At 47.0% G+C, this 13,146-nt stretch overlaps 1 protein-coding gene across 4 annotated transcripts in view; it reads right to left on the bottom strand.

Moving 5' to 3' along the window:
- SLC44A3 (solute carrier family 44 member 3) overlaps positions 1-13,146 on the bottom strand; it is a 78,645-nt gene that overhangs the window by 3,734 nt on the left and 61,765 nt on the right. For 3 of the 4 annotated variants that reach the window (XM_062191779.1, XM_062191780.1, XM_062191782.1), the window contains exon 13: positions 735-872. The exons of the other annotated variant lie outside the window; for it this stretch is intronic. In XM_062191779.1, coding sequence (XP_062047763.1) covers positions 735-872 — 138 coding nt within the window. The remainder of the gene's footprint in view (positions 1-734; positions 873-13,146) is intronic. 4 annotated transcript variants of the gene reach the window in all.

Genomic DNA, 13,146 nt, shown 5'->3' with positions numbered 1-13,146 from the left:
TCCATTTAGGACATCAATCAATTCTCTTATTTATAGACTTAATGCCCATTTATGTACAAATCTCATCAAGTTTCAATACTATTTCCATACATTTTAAAAGATATATTCATTTCAAAGGCAGATTTACAGAAAGACAGTGTTTCCCAACATGGCCACAACAGCAGGGGCTGGGCCAGGCTGAAGCCAGGAACCAGGAACTCGATCCGGGTCTCCCACATGGGTGCAGGGCCCCCAGCACTTGGGCCATTTTCCACTGCTTTCCCAGGCACATTATCAGGGAGCTGGACTGGAAGTGGAGCAGCTGGAATTTGAACCAGTGCTCACACTTGCAGCCACCGGCATAATCTGCTGCACCATAATGCCAGCCTCTGTTGCCATCTATTTTTATGACCTAAAAGAAAAACCCACAAAACTCATTTTGTGATATTCTATTTTCACTTAAGACATGAAAAAGTGGGAATCTGAATAGTAGAGAAAATACACCATAGGTAATGGGAATAAACTAGGATTAACAAACTGGTTCTACCTATGGTGGGATCCTAGGCAAGTCAGCTTTAGTTTCATCATCTGCAAACCAGGGCTAGCTCATGGGACTGAAGACTAAATGAGTTATGAGGCACAGCATCTATTGCGGAAGTGCACAAGACACATCAGTTCCCTTTCAAACTGATCACTGCACAGCTTAAATTGTTTGAATCCCAGGTCCCTTTATTTATTCAATTAAGACATCTCACCTTTCCTAGAAAAATTATGAAGTTCCCAAAGCAGTTAACAGATGTTAAATGACTTGAATTCTTGGACAAGATTTTGAGTGCATCTCTTGCTGACGTACAAAAATCTGTTCCATTAATGGCAGTTGTGGTATATGCATTCTGCAACAAAAGAGTTTAAAAGATGATTCTTATAATGATCTTAAAGACAATACAGTGCAATCACAAAATAGAGAAAGACAGTTGGTATAAACTCACTCTCTCTACCCATAACAAATCATTTTCTTTTCCAAGTCTTTCCAATCTCTGGTTTTAGTCACATATATTTTCATATAGTTACAGTAGATGGAAAAGATAAATACGTCTCATCAGCATGGTGGTTTGAACACCCCACCTCAAACATATGGAAATGATGACTAAAGCATAAATTACTCTTTAATGCACAGCAGAGTTTGAGGGCAGGAAAGGAAGTTTGGGTGCCAGAAAGAAAGCAGCCCCTGGTGATTTGTGAGAGCTGAACCCAAAGGTGCACTAGGCATGTGGTGAGTGAGGCTTTAGGCGCTGGGATTTAACCCTTCAGGGATAAGGGCAATGCTCAGGCTCTTAGGAGGGAACGGCTCTGGGCACAAACTCCGTATTCGTACCCATCTCAAAATCAGCCAACCATCCCATGAAAGCGGTGAGGAAATGCACTACCCGGGACCACTGACATTACCAGGGCATCTCTGAGCCCAGGGAATGGTGGGGTCCAACAGACAATAACCCTCCATAAGGTGGGAATGACTGGCAGGCGCTCCAAGGAGATGAACAGCACAGGAAATAGGGCAATCTGTGCCTTGACAACCAGCGGGGCAGCAGTCTGGGGAAGCACGGTGTGGTGCCAAGGAGCTAAGGGAAGTGACAGGGGCTGTAAGGCATTCACAAGACGGCATGAAAAAGGAAGGTGCTGGGTAGAAAACAAACTGAACAGAAATTCTGGAAATGAGAAATGGACAACGTAAATGGTGCAGCGTCACGACTGCACATCTCTTTCCTTTATACAGTATGGATTGTCATGTTGCTATGTAGCTTTTGTAATGTTTTTTAAATTTTTTTGACAGGCAGAGTTAGACAGTGAGAGAGAGAGAGACACAGAGAGAGAGTTATAGACAGTGAGAGAGAGACAGAGAGAAAGGTCTTCCTTCCATTGGTTAACTACCCAAATGGCTGCTATGGCCGACGCTGCACTGATCCGAAGCCAGGAGCCAGGTGCTTCCTCCCAGTCTCCCATGCGGATGCAGGGGCCCAAGCACTTGGGCCATCCTCCACTGCCCTTCCGGGTCACAGCAGAGAGCTGGCCTAGAAGAGGAGCAACTGGGACAGAATCTGGCATCCCAACCGGGACTAGAACCCGGGGTGCCGGTGCCGCAGGCAGAGGATTAGCCAAGTGAGCCGCAGTGCCAGCCTATCATGTTTTAAACTAATACACATCTGTCAGGGAGGTGTGGGGGACATATTAATTCCAAGTATTTTGATATTATAATGTTTCTAAATATTATAATATTTGCAACTAATATCTTAGTTTCCTGATTTGGAATAATTTAAGGATAAATTTCCAGAAATAACATTAAGCCAGAGAGAACAAATATATATGTGTGTGTGTTTATGTTCAGATGAGAATTTTTTTAAAAAGATTTATTTATTTGAAAGGCAGAATTACAGAGAGGCAGAGGCAGAGAGAGAGGTCTTCCATCCACTGGTTCACTCCCCAAATGGCTGCAACAGCCAGAGCTGAGCCGATCTGAAGCCAGGAGATTCTTCTGGCTCTCCCACGCGGGTGCAGGGGCCCAAGCATTTGCGCCATCTCCCACTGCTTTCCCATGCCATTGCAGAGAGCTAGACTGAAAGTGGAGCAGCCAAGGACTCAAAGCAGCGCCCATATGGGATGCCAGAACTACAGGTATCAGCTTTACCTGCTACACCACAGCATCAGCCACAACATGAGAATATTTGTCTAAAATACCTTCTTCTTAGGATTACATCATTTCAAGGCCATCTATTTCTCCTATTTCTCTTGCAATCTTTAAAATGCCAGTGTTGTGGTATAGTGGGTAAAGCTGCTGCCTGTGACACTGGCATTCCATATGGGTGTGGGTTCCATGTCCTATCCGGCTCCCTGCTAGTGGCCTGGGTAAAGCAGCAGAGGATGGCCCAAGTATTTGGACCCCTGCTACCCAGGTTGGAGACCAGCTGAAGCTCCTGGCTTCTGCCTTTGGTCTGGCCCAGCCCTGGCTATTGTGGCTATCTGAGGAATGGACTAGAGGATGAAAGACCTCTCTCTCTGTCTCTCCATCTCTCTACCTCTGCCTTTCAAATAAATAAATAAATCTTTTTAAAAAAATGTAATTTGCACTTCAGCTTTCAAAGAGAATTTATAACCATCAAAATGCACAGGAATACTACTTGCTTGGGTTGTCATTTATTTTGGCTTGGAAAAGCATTGAATTTTTCATCCCATGATATACAAATTAACCCTTCAGAAATGCCACGAGGAGACTAGTTTGGGTTCTACTGGACTGTTGACCCCCCACAATGCAGGTCCTAGTCAGAGCGAGAGGAAGAAGAGGTCAAGAGTAGCAAGTCTGGGATTAAGGGCGCAGAACGGACTGACCCAACTTGCCGAGTCTCTCCTCACCCAGGCCGACCGGAGAGGACTGTTTGGTCTCAAGAAGGCCAGGGGCCATCCTGCCTAACAGGCGCCACGCTTGCTCAGAGGGGATTTTTCACTCGCATGGCAGATTAAGTCCCTGTGAAACTGCCTCTGTGGTAGTGCACACGGACTATTGGGTTTCTGACTTACATAGAATACACGTGAAATCTGCTTTCAAACCCCAAACCAGCTGCTTCACTGTGTGGATTTGCGCCTTGGGTAGGGTTGTAGAAACACATTTGCTCATTTTACTTAACTAAGCATCTTCAATCATCTAAGGTTCTCAGAGCCCCCACAGACCAGTTCATTAATCCTCAAAACACATCTGTAGGGTGGGCGAGTGAGGAATCGGGATTGTCCTTTCACGAACTGGAAACCAAGATCAAAAGCATCGTGTAGGTGCCCTGGTGAGTCAGGGAGGCAGAACACTGCGAATTTCCAGGAGGACAACTGCTATTTGAAAGCATCGTGGTCACAGGAAGCACAGGCTCTGTAGCCAGACTGAGTTCAAATCCCTGTTCTGCAGGTGACGAGCTGTGGGTCTTGGGTAAACAACTTAACCTAAGACCTCAATTTTCTCATCTATAAAGTGAGCTGTAGCATCTGCTGCAAAGGGCTGCGGGGAGGATTAAAGAACACACTCTCCATAAAGCATTTAGCAAAGCACCAGGCACACGGACTTGGTGCCATAAAGGGCGGTTGTTACCAGCCAGACCTCACCGACGATATCGTTTACAACTGGGAACACAGAAGCCGCTCTGCAAGTGCGTGGGGGGGTGTGGATGGAGAGGACCAGGGCTCCTTTGTCCGTGGGCCTTAATCACTCTCCCAGGGGTCCAGAGAGAGTGGAGCCTGCCTCTCCGCCATCCCAGGCTGCAGGGAGGCCTGCTTCATAGAGCCGGCTCCGCCACGTGACACTCATTCTCTTTGCATTCGGGCTCTGTCTCCAGGTCTGAACCAAGATTCTGAGGTTATTTCTGAGTCACATGCAGGGTTCGGGAAGGGGCATACAGTTTTTATGTGCACTTCTTTTTCCGGAAGCTCACTGCCTCATAATCAATGTAGCACCCTTGCGCATAAGCAATAAAAATCCATTTTGCTCCTTGGCTAGGATGATTAAAGGTTAAAAGGGGACTTTCTCATGCATGTGCTGACTCCACAGATTTGGGGGCCCGTAACCATTTATCTCTTCTTTAATGTTTCATGCCCACTGGAAGAGGGCATCAAAAACACTGTGACAGGGAAATTACATGTGCCTTCCAGCAGCTACTATGCAGCAACATTCTACCATGAGATTCAACCCTGAGTGCAACAGAGACCTAGAATTAATGTCTGAATGAATAGGTGGAGGAGGGAAGGATCACTGGAGGGGCAGGATGGGGAGTGAACATTTCTGCAGTTTCAGCATTAGCCAATTTATACTCATCCCAAGTAGAAGCTGCATCCTTTCAAGCAGCTGGAAGATGGACTGGGCTAATTTTTCAAGACCACAATTCCTTCCACGGAACATGTGTATCTTCCCAAGCTGACCGAACTTAGGGTTACCACGCGAGTGTATTCTGCAGAAAAAAGCCTCTAATAAGGATTAGGAAGCATGTTCTCTCTGTGTGTTGGTTGCAAAAGTGAGTCAGGACACCCTCAAGGCTACTCTTTAAGCAAGCAATCAAGAGGTAGCTTTAATTTACTGCCAGACAAAATTCAGGGTGTGCGTTTCTTTAGTGTCACAAAATAAATGGATATCCCTGTGTCCTGAAATTGAAGTTACAAGTTTGTAACTGGAAAGCTGTATAGTTCTGCATATATTCCTATGGACTTACTCCTAAACTTATTATGGGGGGCTGGTGCTGTGGTGTAGGGTTTAAAGCCGCCACCTGCAGTGCTGACAATCCCATATGGGTGCCAGTTCAAGACCCAGCTGCTCCATTTCTGATCTAGCTCTCTGCTATGGCCTCGGAAAGCAGTGGAAAATGGCCCAAGTCCTTAGGTCCTTGCACCCACATGGAGGACTCAAAGGAAGCTCCTAGCTCCTGGCTTTGGATTGGCACAGCTCTGGCAGTTGCGGCCATCTGGAGAGTGAACCAGCGGATGGGAGACCCCCCTCCCCCCCGTCTCTCCTCTCTTTGTGTAACTCTTTCAAATAAATTAATTAAAAAAAAAAAACTTGTCATGGGATTCCAAATCCCATTAAGTTGGTGGTAAAAATGCCATCTTAATTGTTAAAGTGATCATATTAAGTGTTAAAGTGAACATATAGATAGGATTAAGTGTTAAAGTAATCACATAATTAGGATCAAGTGTCTAGTAATAATAATAGATAGAATTAAAAAAGAGAGACTGTTCCAACATGGGAAGCAGTCCACACAGTAGATTCACAGAATGACAATCACTTTAAGTAACACTCTGACCTCAGAATCAGCCCTTAAGGCATCCTGGTCTGGCTGAAAAGCCCGTGAGAGAATTTCAGGCATGGAAAGCCAAGATACTGTGGCAAAAAATGTTCTACATGAAGGATCTCTGTAAGACCCATCAAAGTGAAGTGCCCATCAAAGAAAGATGTACTCTCTAAAGGGAGAACTTCCACTTTGCTTATGGCCTTATCTAAATGCTGATGGAGATTGTGGATTCAAAAGGCTTCCATAGCCTAGGCAGCTCATGTTAAGAGCCTCAGGTGGCCACTGACATTATACATAAGAGTGTTAATTGTTAAAATAACAACAGGAGTCACTGTGCATTAATTCCCCATGCAGGACCTCTGTCCTCTATGAGTTGTATTATGAGAGTTAACTATAAAACTAATTTTAAGTGTGTGTGTGTGTGTGTGCGCGCAAATTGTTGAAATCTTTACTCAGTATACAGTTGGTCTTCTGTGTACAAAGTTAATTGAAAATGAATCTTAATGGAGAGTGGAACTAGGAAGGGGAGAGGAAGAAGGAGGGGTGGGAGTTTGGGTGGGAGGGTGGTATGGTGGGAAAAATAACTATATTCCTAAAATTGTACTTATGAAATTTATATTCCTTAAAAAATAAAAAAAACTTAAAAAGAAAGAAATTGAAGTTACAAAAATGCAAAAGATCCCCAACTTGGCCATGGTAGGCTTTCAACCCTTGGTGCCAATTCTCATCCCCTTTCTTGGTTAAGATTAAAGACTCCTGTTATGGGCTGGAGTTGTGGCACAGGGATTTAGGTCTCCACCCATGACACCAGGATACCATATTAAACAGCTGGTTCTAGTCCAGGCTGCTCCACTTCTGATCCAGCTCTCTGCTAATGCACCTAGGAAATCAACAGGTAATGGCCCAAGTGCCTGGGCCTGTATCCGTGCCACTCAAGTGAGAGACCTGGATAAAGTTCCAGGTTCCTTGCTTCAGCCTGGCCTAGACTCAGCTGTTGTGGCCATTTGGGGATTGAACCAGCAGATGAAAAATCTCTATTTCTGTCTCTCCCTCTAACTCTGCCTTTCAAATGAATGAAATAAATCTTTTTCTTTTTTTTTAAATAAAAGGACTCCAGGGGCCAGCATTGTGGTGTAGTGGGTAAAGCTGCTGCCTGCAATGCCAGCATCCCATATGGGCTCCAGTTGAAGTCCCAGATGCTCTACTTCTGATCCAGCTCCCTCCTAATGCACCTGAGAAGGCAGTGGAAGATGGCCCAAGTGCTTTGGCTCCTGTACCCACATGGGAGACCCGGAGGAAGCTCCTGCCTCCTGGCTTCAGATCAGCCCAGCTCCAGCTGTTGCAGCCATTTGGAGAGTGAACCAGTAGATGGAAGACCTCTCTCTCTGAATTTCCCTCTCTCTCTCTAACTTTGCCTATCAAATAAATAAAAATAGATCTTATTTAAAAAAAAAAAAAGACTCCTGCTAGGCACAGGTTGACTGGTTTCAAGCTTTCTCAGACCATCATCTACTGGGGACTGTCCCAAGTTTTGGAGTGTTGGGGAGGGACATCACTGGCAGTCCTGCGTGGCCGAACCACGAACCAGAACACGAGCACAAGAGCAACAAGCTGCAGTGCAGCAGAGGAGGGCATACAGCCAGGCAGTGAATAGGGTAGACTTTGTGGAGCTGGGATTTGAGCTGTCACTTGTGCAGACCCTGGAGTGGGGGACCCAGCAGAGGAGTGGGGCAGATACGGGTCTGCAGGAGTCCTGAGCCAGACCTTGCCTGGTGGGGCTGAACTGCCTCGCTGTGGAGCCCGGGACAGGGGAGTGACAGGAAGGTGGGGAGGACACCCTGCTCTTCGGCCTGAGCTTCCGGAAGCTCTCCCAGACTGCAGGCGAAGTTCTGGGTGTATGCCCCTCATCACCATCCTCTGCTGAGCCGCAAGCTCTGCACTGCCCAAGGCTCTGTCCCACCCAAGCTTTGGGGTGCCCCCAAGTAGCTCCATGATGTCCACAGCGTTGTGCTGGAGGTGGGGCTTAAGTGCTGTGTGGCCACTGCACACACTGACCCCAGGCACAGTCACAGGCCAGGGACCAGGCCCCAGGACAATGAGCTCTTCTCTGAGGAGGAAATACAAGTTCTAGGAATTGCAGCTCTTCTCAGCTGCTCTGGCTCCTTTCCCCGCTCCTCAGGAGATGCCTTAGGACAGGACCCAAGTGGCCAGGCACAGCAGCCTCACGATTCGTATCTATCTGTAGCCTTTTCACTTCAGGCAGGCGTGTACCTCCTGCAGGCGTGCAATGCCGATAAATAACAGTGGCAAAGGCGGCCTGCGCGCATACTGCACACCAGGCTCCACACCGTCCTCCCTGGACCACTCACTCACACCGTCCTCCCAACAACCTCAACCTGGTGTGGCAGGGCAGCGAGGCTGGGCGGCAGGCCCGGGTCAGACGCGGGCGAGCCGTGTTGCGTCACCCTGCCGTGAAATGGGCCTCTGACTCACTCAACCCATCTGCAGGAAAACATTTACTTTGAACTGCACTTTCTGCTTTTCCTGCCTGAAGGTTCAAAGTCATAAAGCGGCTCTGTCCAGAGCTGCGCCATCCCGAAGAGACAAGGACGCGGCAGGATGGCTCGGTGGGCAGAGCTGGGCTCCACTCAGCTCGCCGCCACAGCCTGGCTGAGGGGCCTCCTAGGCGACATCCCACCCCAGGTGCCTGGTGCCCTGCTTGGGAAGGGTGTCTGCTGGCTCTGGAGCTCTCTGCTAAAGCAGCCATGTGGGTGGTGGGCGTCGCAGTGGACCAAGCACCCCCTGCCACACCCCCTTCATCCTCTTATTTCATCACCTCGCTGTCTCACAGCTGCTTGGTGAAGGAATCACCGTGGGTATTAATACTCCCGTTTTACAGAAAATTCTAATTACTATGGTAAAATGAAAGCGATTCGAGGGAACTTTCAGCTAACAGCAAAGCTAGTGCGCCTCTTTCACTTACTTTGAGAGTGATCCAAGAATGTTAATCACAGCTCTTACAGAGCGAGAGCGGTTTTTGGCTCCTGAAGCCCAACCCCACGCCTGCACAGTTCTACCCTCTGTCCCCACGCGTGAAGCGTGGCCCTCGGTCCCCTCGCTCAGCAGCAGGGGTTCTGCTTCTGCTGGCGGAACGGTGAATCTGAGTCTCTGTTGACTCTTCAAAAAATAAACAGTTTCTCTCCATAGAGGAGGAAGGTATTTGCCAAAAACCTTGCCATGAATAGCCTGCTTTATTTCAGGAATGTGTCTTAACAGAGCTCTGATATTTATTAACTCAAAATAAAGCAAGAACCAGTAAAACAAACTTGAGAAACTGAATGATGAACAAATCACACCGGCATTCAGATCTGCCTCAGGATGCAAAGAAACACGGTGAAATCCTGAAATCTGAGTCCGGAGACACCCGAGTGCCATTCAACCAAGGGCCCTGCCTGGGACCTGGGGGCCAGCTTGGAGCAACCGCCCCAAGCCAGTTCCATCCAGAGCTCTGTTTTTATCACAAACACAAACAGCCTCTGGGCCTCCCAGGGCCCAGTGTTCACTGTTCAGATCCCATCAGGAATCCACTGGTCGCCAGGTTACCAACAAAAGTCCAGGGAGTTAGCCAGTAGGGAAGCGAGCCAGTCCCCTCGGGGTCTGACCAGGCGGGAGGAAGGTGAGCAGGAGAGGGAGGAGGCTGGGCAGTCGCCTCTGCTCTTTTAAAATGGGATGGATTTTTGCCTAACTTTTAGAATCAAGGCTTTATTAATTTCATGCTCATCATAAAAAATAACAAAGTAACACAGAAAGATAAAAAAGAAACAAGAAACTCAGTCTGATCCCACCCCTCTGAAAAAACCATTGCTAAATAGCATCCCCAGGAGCTCACCCCAACGTTCCTGTACACATATCACAGACAGAAGGACGCAGGGTGGATAGAGAGATGGAACTGATGTAGTATCTTAAAAACAGGCCCAACTGCTAATGTGACTTCCACAAAGAAACTGAAACTGAAACTGAAGGAATATTTGAACTGCACACCGGACCTTCACACGAAAGACGGAGCCTTCTAAAAGTTCTTGCTAAAACCTTATGAAAACCATTAAGAGGTTAGAATACTTAGTTTTTTACACTGCATTCTGAGTTTAAGCAGCATTAATGATGAGTCCTTTCGCGCTTCCTCCTGCCTCCTGATTGTAGTGCGTTATTCTGACTTTGTCAGGGATTTGAAGAGTTGCAGCCCCTTCAACAAAGACAGCCTCCCCATTGGAGTGGGCCTGGTTCCTCGGTAAGGGGTACCCAGGCCTGCCACGTTGCCCACTACCAGCCCACCACCCGCCTGCCACCTTACAAGCATGCTCCATGTCACCTGCATGTCAGTCATGCAGTCCCTCTGCTTGCAGAGGCTGTCTCCTCTGCCGAGATGCCCTTCTTGACCCCCACCCTCTCTGATGGGCTAGTGTTTGTTGAACAAAGGGAGAGGTAAACCAAGGATGATTTCTTCATAAAAATCTTGCAGTTGATTGATTCATTTGTTCCTTCAGTAAAAGACAGCCCAGCTATCCCCTAGGAGAACCATTCATTTTAACAAGGAGGAAATGGTCTCTCAGAAGGCTACGTGACCAAGGGGAGGTGATGATGCTGAACGTGAATCAGGGATTCACTGGCAGTGCTCTTTGTGCGAGGGGCCCTGTTCTTGAACAGATCTAGAAAAAGCCCCAGTAGGTCTCTGCATCTTGCTGAACATGACCTTCCCTCGATCTGCCAGCAGAGCTCCACACCCTGCAATGAAAACGCAGCACAGCCACCGTCAGGTTCTTATGATCAGGCAGGTCCAGGATCGAGGGCCGTGGGGAAGGGGAAGTGCTGCCTCTGGCCAATAAGCTCTTTCCCAGCTACAGAGCACTGTCATGTCCATTTATCTCACTGGACCTACGCATAATCAGTGCAGGAAATGAGCGAGCCAGAGGCAGGCCTGCTCTTCTGTATGGCCAGATTAGGCTGTGGACCTGGGAAATGGGAAATGCAGAGGATGAGTAAGGCTTGCACCGGTACTGACTTCAGCTTCGTTAGAAAGATTAAACAGATGGGCCTGTCCCTGGTTAGTGAGCACCACTGAAACTGATGTGAGCACTCACTGAAACTGGTGAGTCTGTGGCTTCTGGAGTCACAGAGATGACCACATGGTTTCAGTGTAGTCATCCCAGCAAGCTCTTCAGTCTCTGGGTTTCAGTTTCCTTATCTGTGCAATGGTGTTATACCTACTGCTATCATGGTGATGGCAGCTGGGACTCCCCCTTAACTGGGTTTCCTCTGAAACTGCAAACTTAAAAACCTCCTGTTTTATCTCTCCATTCCTACCCTGAAAGTTCCTTGTCTTATGCTTTAACAGTGGGTCTGACCGTATCTTTTTAAATCCCTGCTTTCTTAGGACACAACGGCTCTAGACTGGCCTTCCAACCCCTCCCCTGCTAGTAACTTGCCTTGCCGGCATTTCCATTTACCACTCTCTCCCACCCTACTGGTAAAACTATCCCTAGATAGTTCAAGTGCCAGTTCAAGTCCCGGCTGCTCCACTTCCCATCCAGCTCTCCGGTATGGCCTGGGAAAGCAGTAGAAGATGGCCCAAGTCCTTGGATCCCTGCACCTGCATGGGAAGACCTGGAGGAATCTCCTGGCTTCTGGCTTCGGACTGGTGCAGCTCCGGCCGTTGTGGCCAATTGGGGAGTGAATCAGCGGATGGAAGACCTCTCTCTATCTCTCTCTGCTTTTCCTTCTCTCTCTGTGTAACTCTGACATTCAAATAAACAAAGAAATCTTTAAAAAAAAAATACCAGTGTCAGGTATTTTGTTACAGCAACAGAAGACGAACTAAGACACTGCCTACTAGACACTTGCCTGCTCGAGAGGATACACAGACGGCATATGCAAAACTCTCGCTGGGTACCTGGTATACTGTACAGACACAATCATAAATGACTGACATTTATCTATTTTAAAGGTTGGTTTGCTTCCAAGCACATCAAACATTTCTGATCTGAAGCTCCAAACTGAGGAAGTTGCAAGTGGGAGATGGAGAGCAGAAATGGGAATGTTGATGCACTTTTCCTGAGTTGCACATTTTGGGGAATTATCTTGAGTTGTGGGTCTGTCCCTCCACAAACACATTGCTGGTGGTGTGGGGCTGCCGTGGCCAAAGCTGACCCATCAGGCCAGATGAGAAAGGCCTAGTGACAGCAGCCTGGCAATAAACTAACAGGGTGCTGCTTGCCGGGAATACATATACAAGCTGTACCATCGCTTGGTCCACCATGCAATGGAAAACTCTTAGGAGAAAAACACATTGCTTAAAAGGCGTTCACTGTAATAAATTACTCTCTTTTTCTTTTTTTTTTTTTAATTGTGGTTAAAAAGCATAAAACATTAAGCTTAGCATCTTACCCATTTTCTGGGTAGAGCTTAGTTGGGGTGTTACGTGTATTCCTACTGTGGTGTGACAGTTCTCCTCAGCTCTTTGACCTCGCAACGCGGAAACTCTGAACTCACTGAAAATGACTTCCCCCTCCCCTGGTCCCCAGCTGTTGGTAGCCACTTTTCTACTGTCTGTTTCTATCATTTTTGAATACTTTGGATGTTTTGTGAGTGGGATCACACAGTGTTTGTCCTTTTGTGACTGCTTAATTTAGCATCCCATCCTTGAGGTTCATACACATGGTAGTGTAAGGCAGCACTCCCTTCTATTTTAAAGGCTGTCTATTCCACTGGATGTAAGCGCCACATCTCCTTTAGCCATCAACATACCAATGGAGAGTTCGGGTTGCATCTACTTCTTTGCTATGGTGAATAATGCTATGATGAACCTAAGTGTACAAATATCTCTTTTGAGATCGTGCTTTTAACTCTGGCTACACACCAGGGATGGGGTTGCTAAATTATTTGGTAATTTAATTTCTAATTTTTTGAGTGACTACCATACTAAACCAAATTACGTTTCCATTAACAGTGATGCCCAAGGGTTCCAACTTATCCACCTCCCTACCAACACTTGTTATGTTCTATTCTTTTATAATGGACATCCCAATGGGAATGAGGTGTTTTTTTGGTTTGTTTTTATTTACATTTCCCTAAAGCTTTATGATGCCAAGTATCTTTTTAAGTGCTCATTGGCCATCTCTATAGCTCCTCTGGAGAAATTTCTGTTAAGTTCTTTACTCATCTTTTAGCTGGGTCATTTGGAGTTTTTTTCTGTTGTTGAGTTATACAAGTTCTTTATATAGTCTGGATATTAACCTCTTACCAAATGCGATTTGCAATTATTTTCTCCCATTCCAGGGGATGACTTTTCACCCTGATT

This window comes from Lepus europaeus, chromosome 5 (genome assembly GCF_033115175.1).
Source record: "Lepus europaeus isolate LE1 chromosome 5, mLepTim1.pri, whole genome shotgun sequence".
In the NCBI taxonomy this organism is placed as follows: Eukaryota; Metazoa; Chordata; class Mammalia; order Lagomorpha; family Leporidae; genus Lepus; species Lepus europaeus.
Note: the sequence above shows the minus strand (reverse complement) of the source record. Positions and strands in the feature narration are given on the sequence as shown.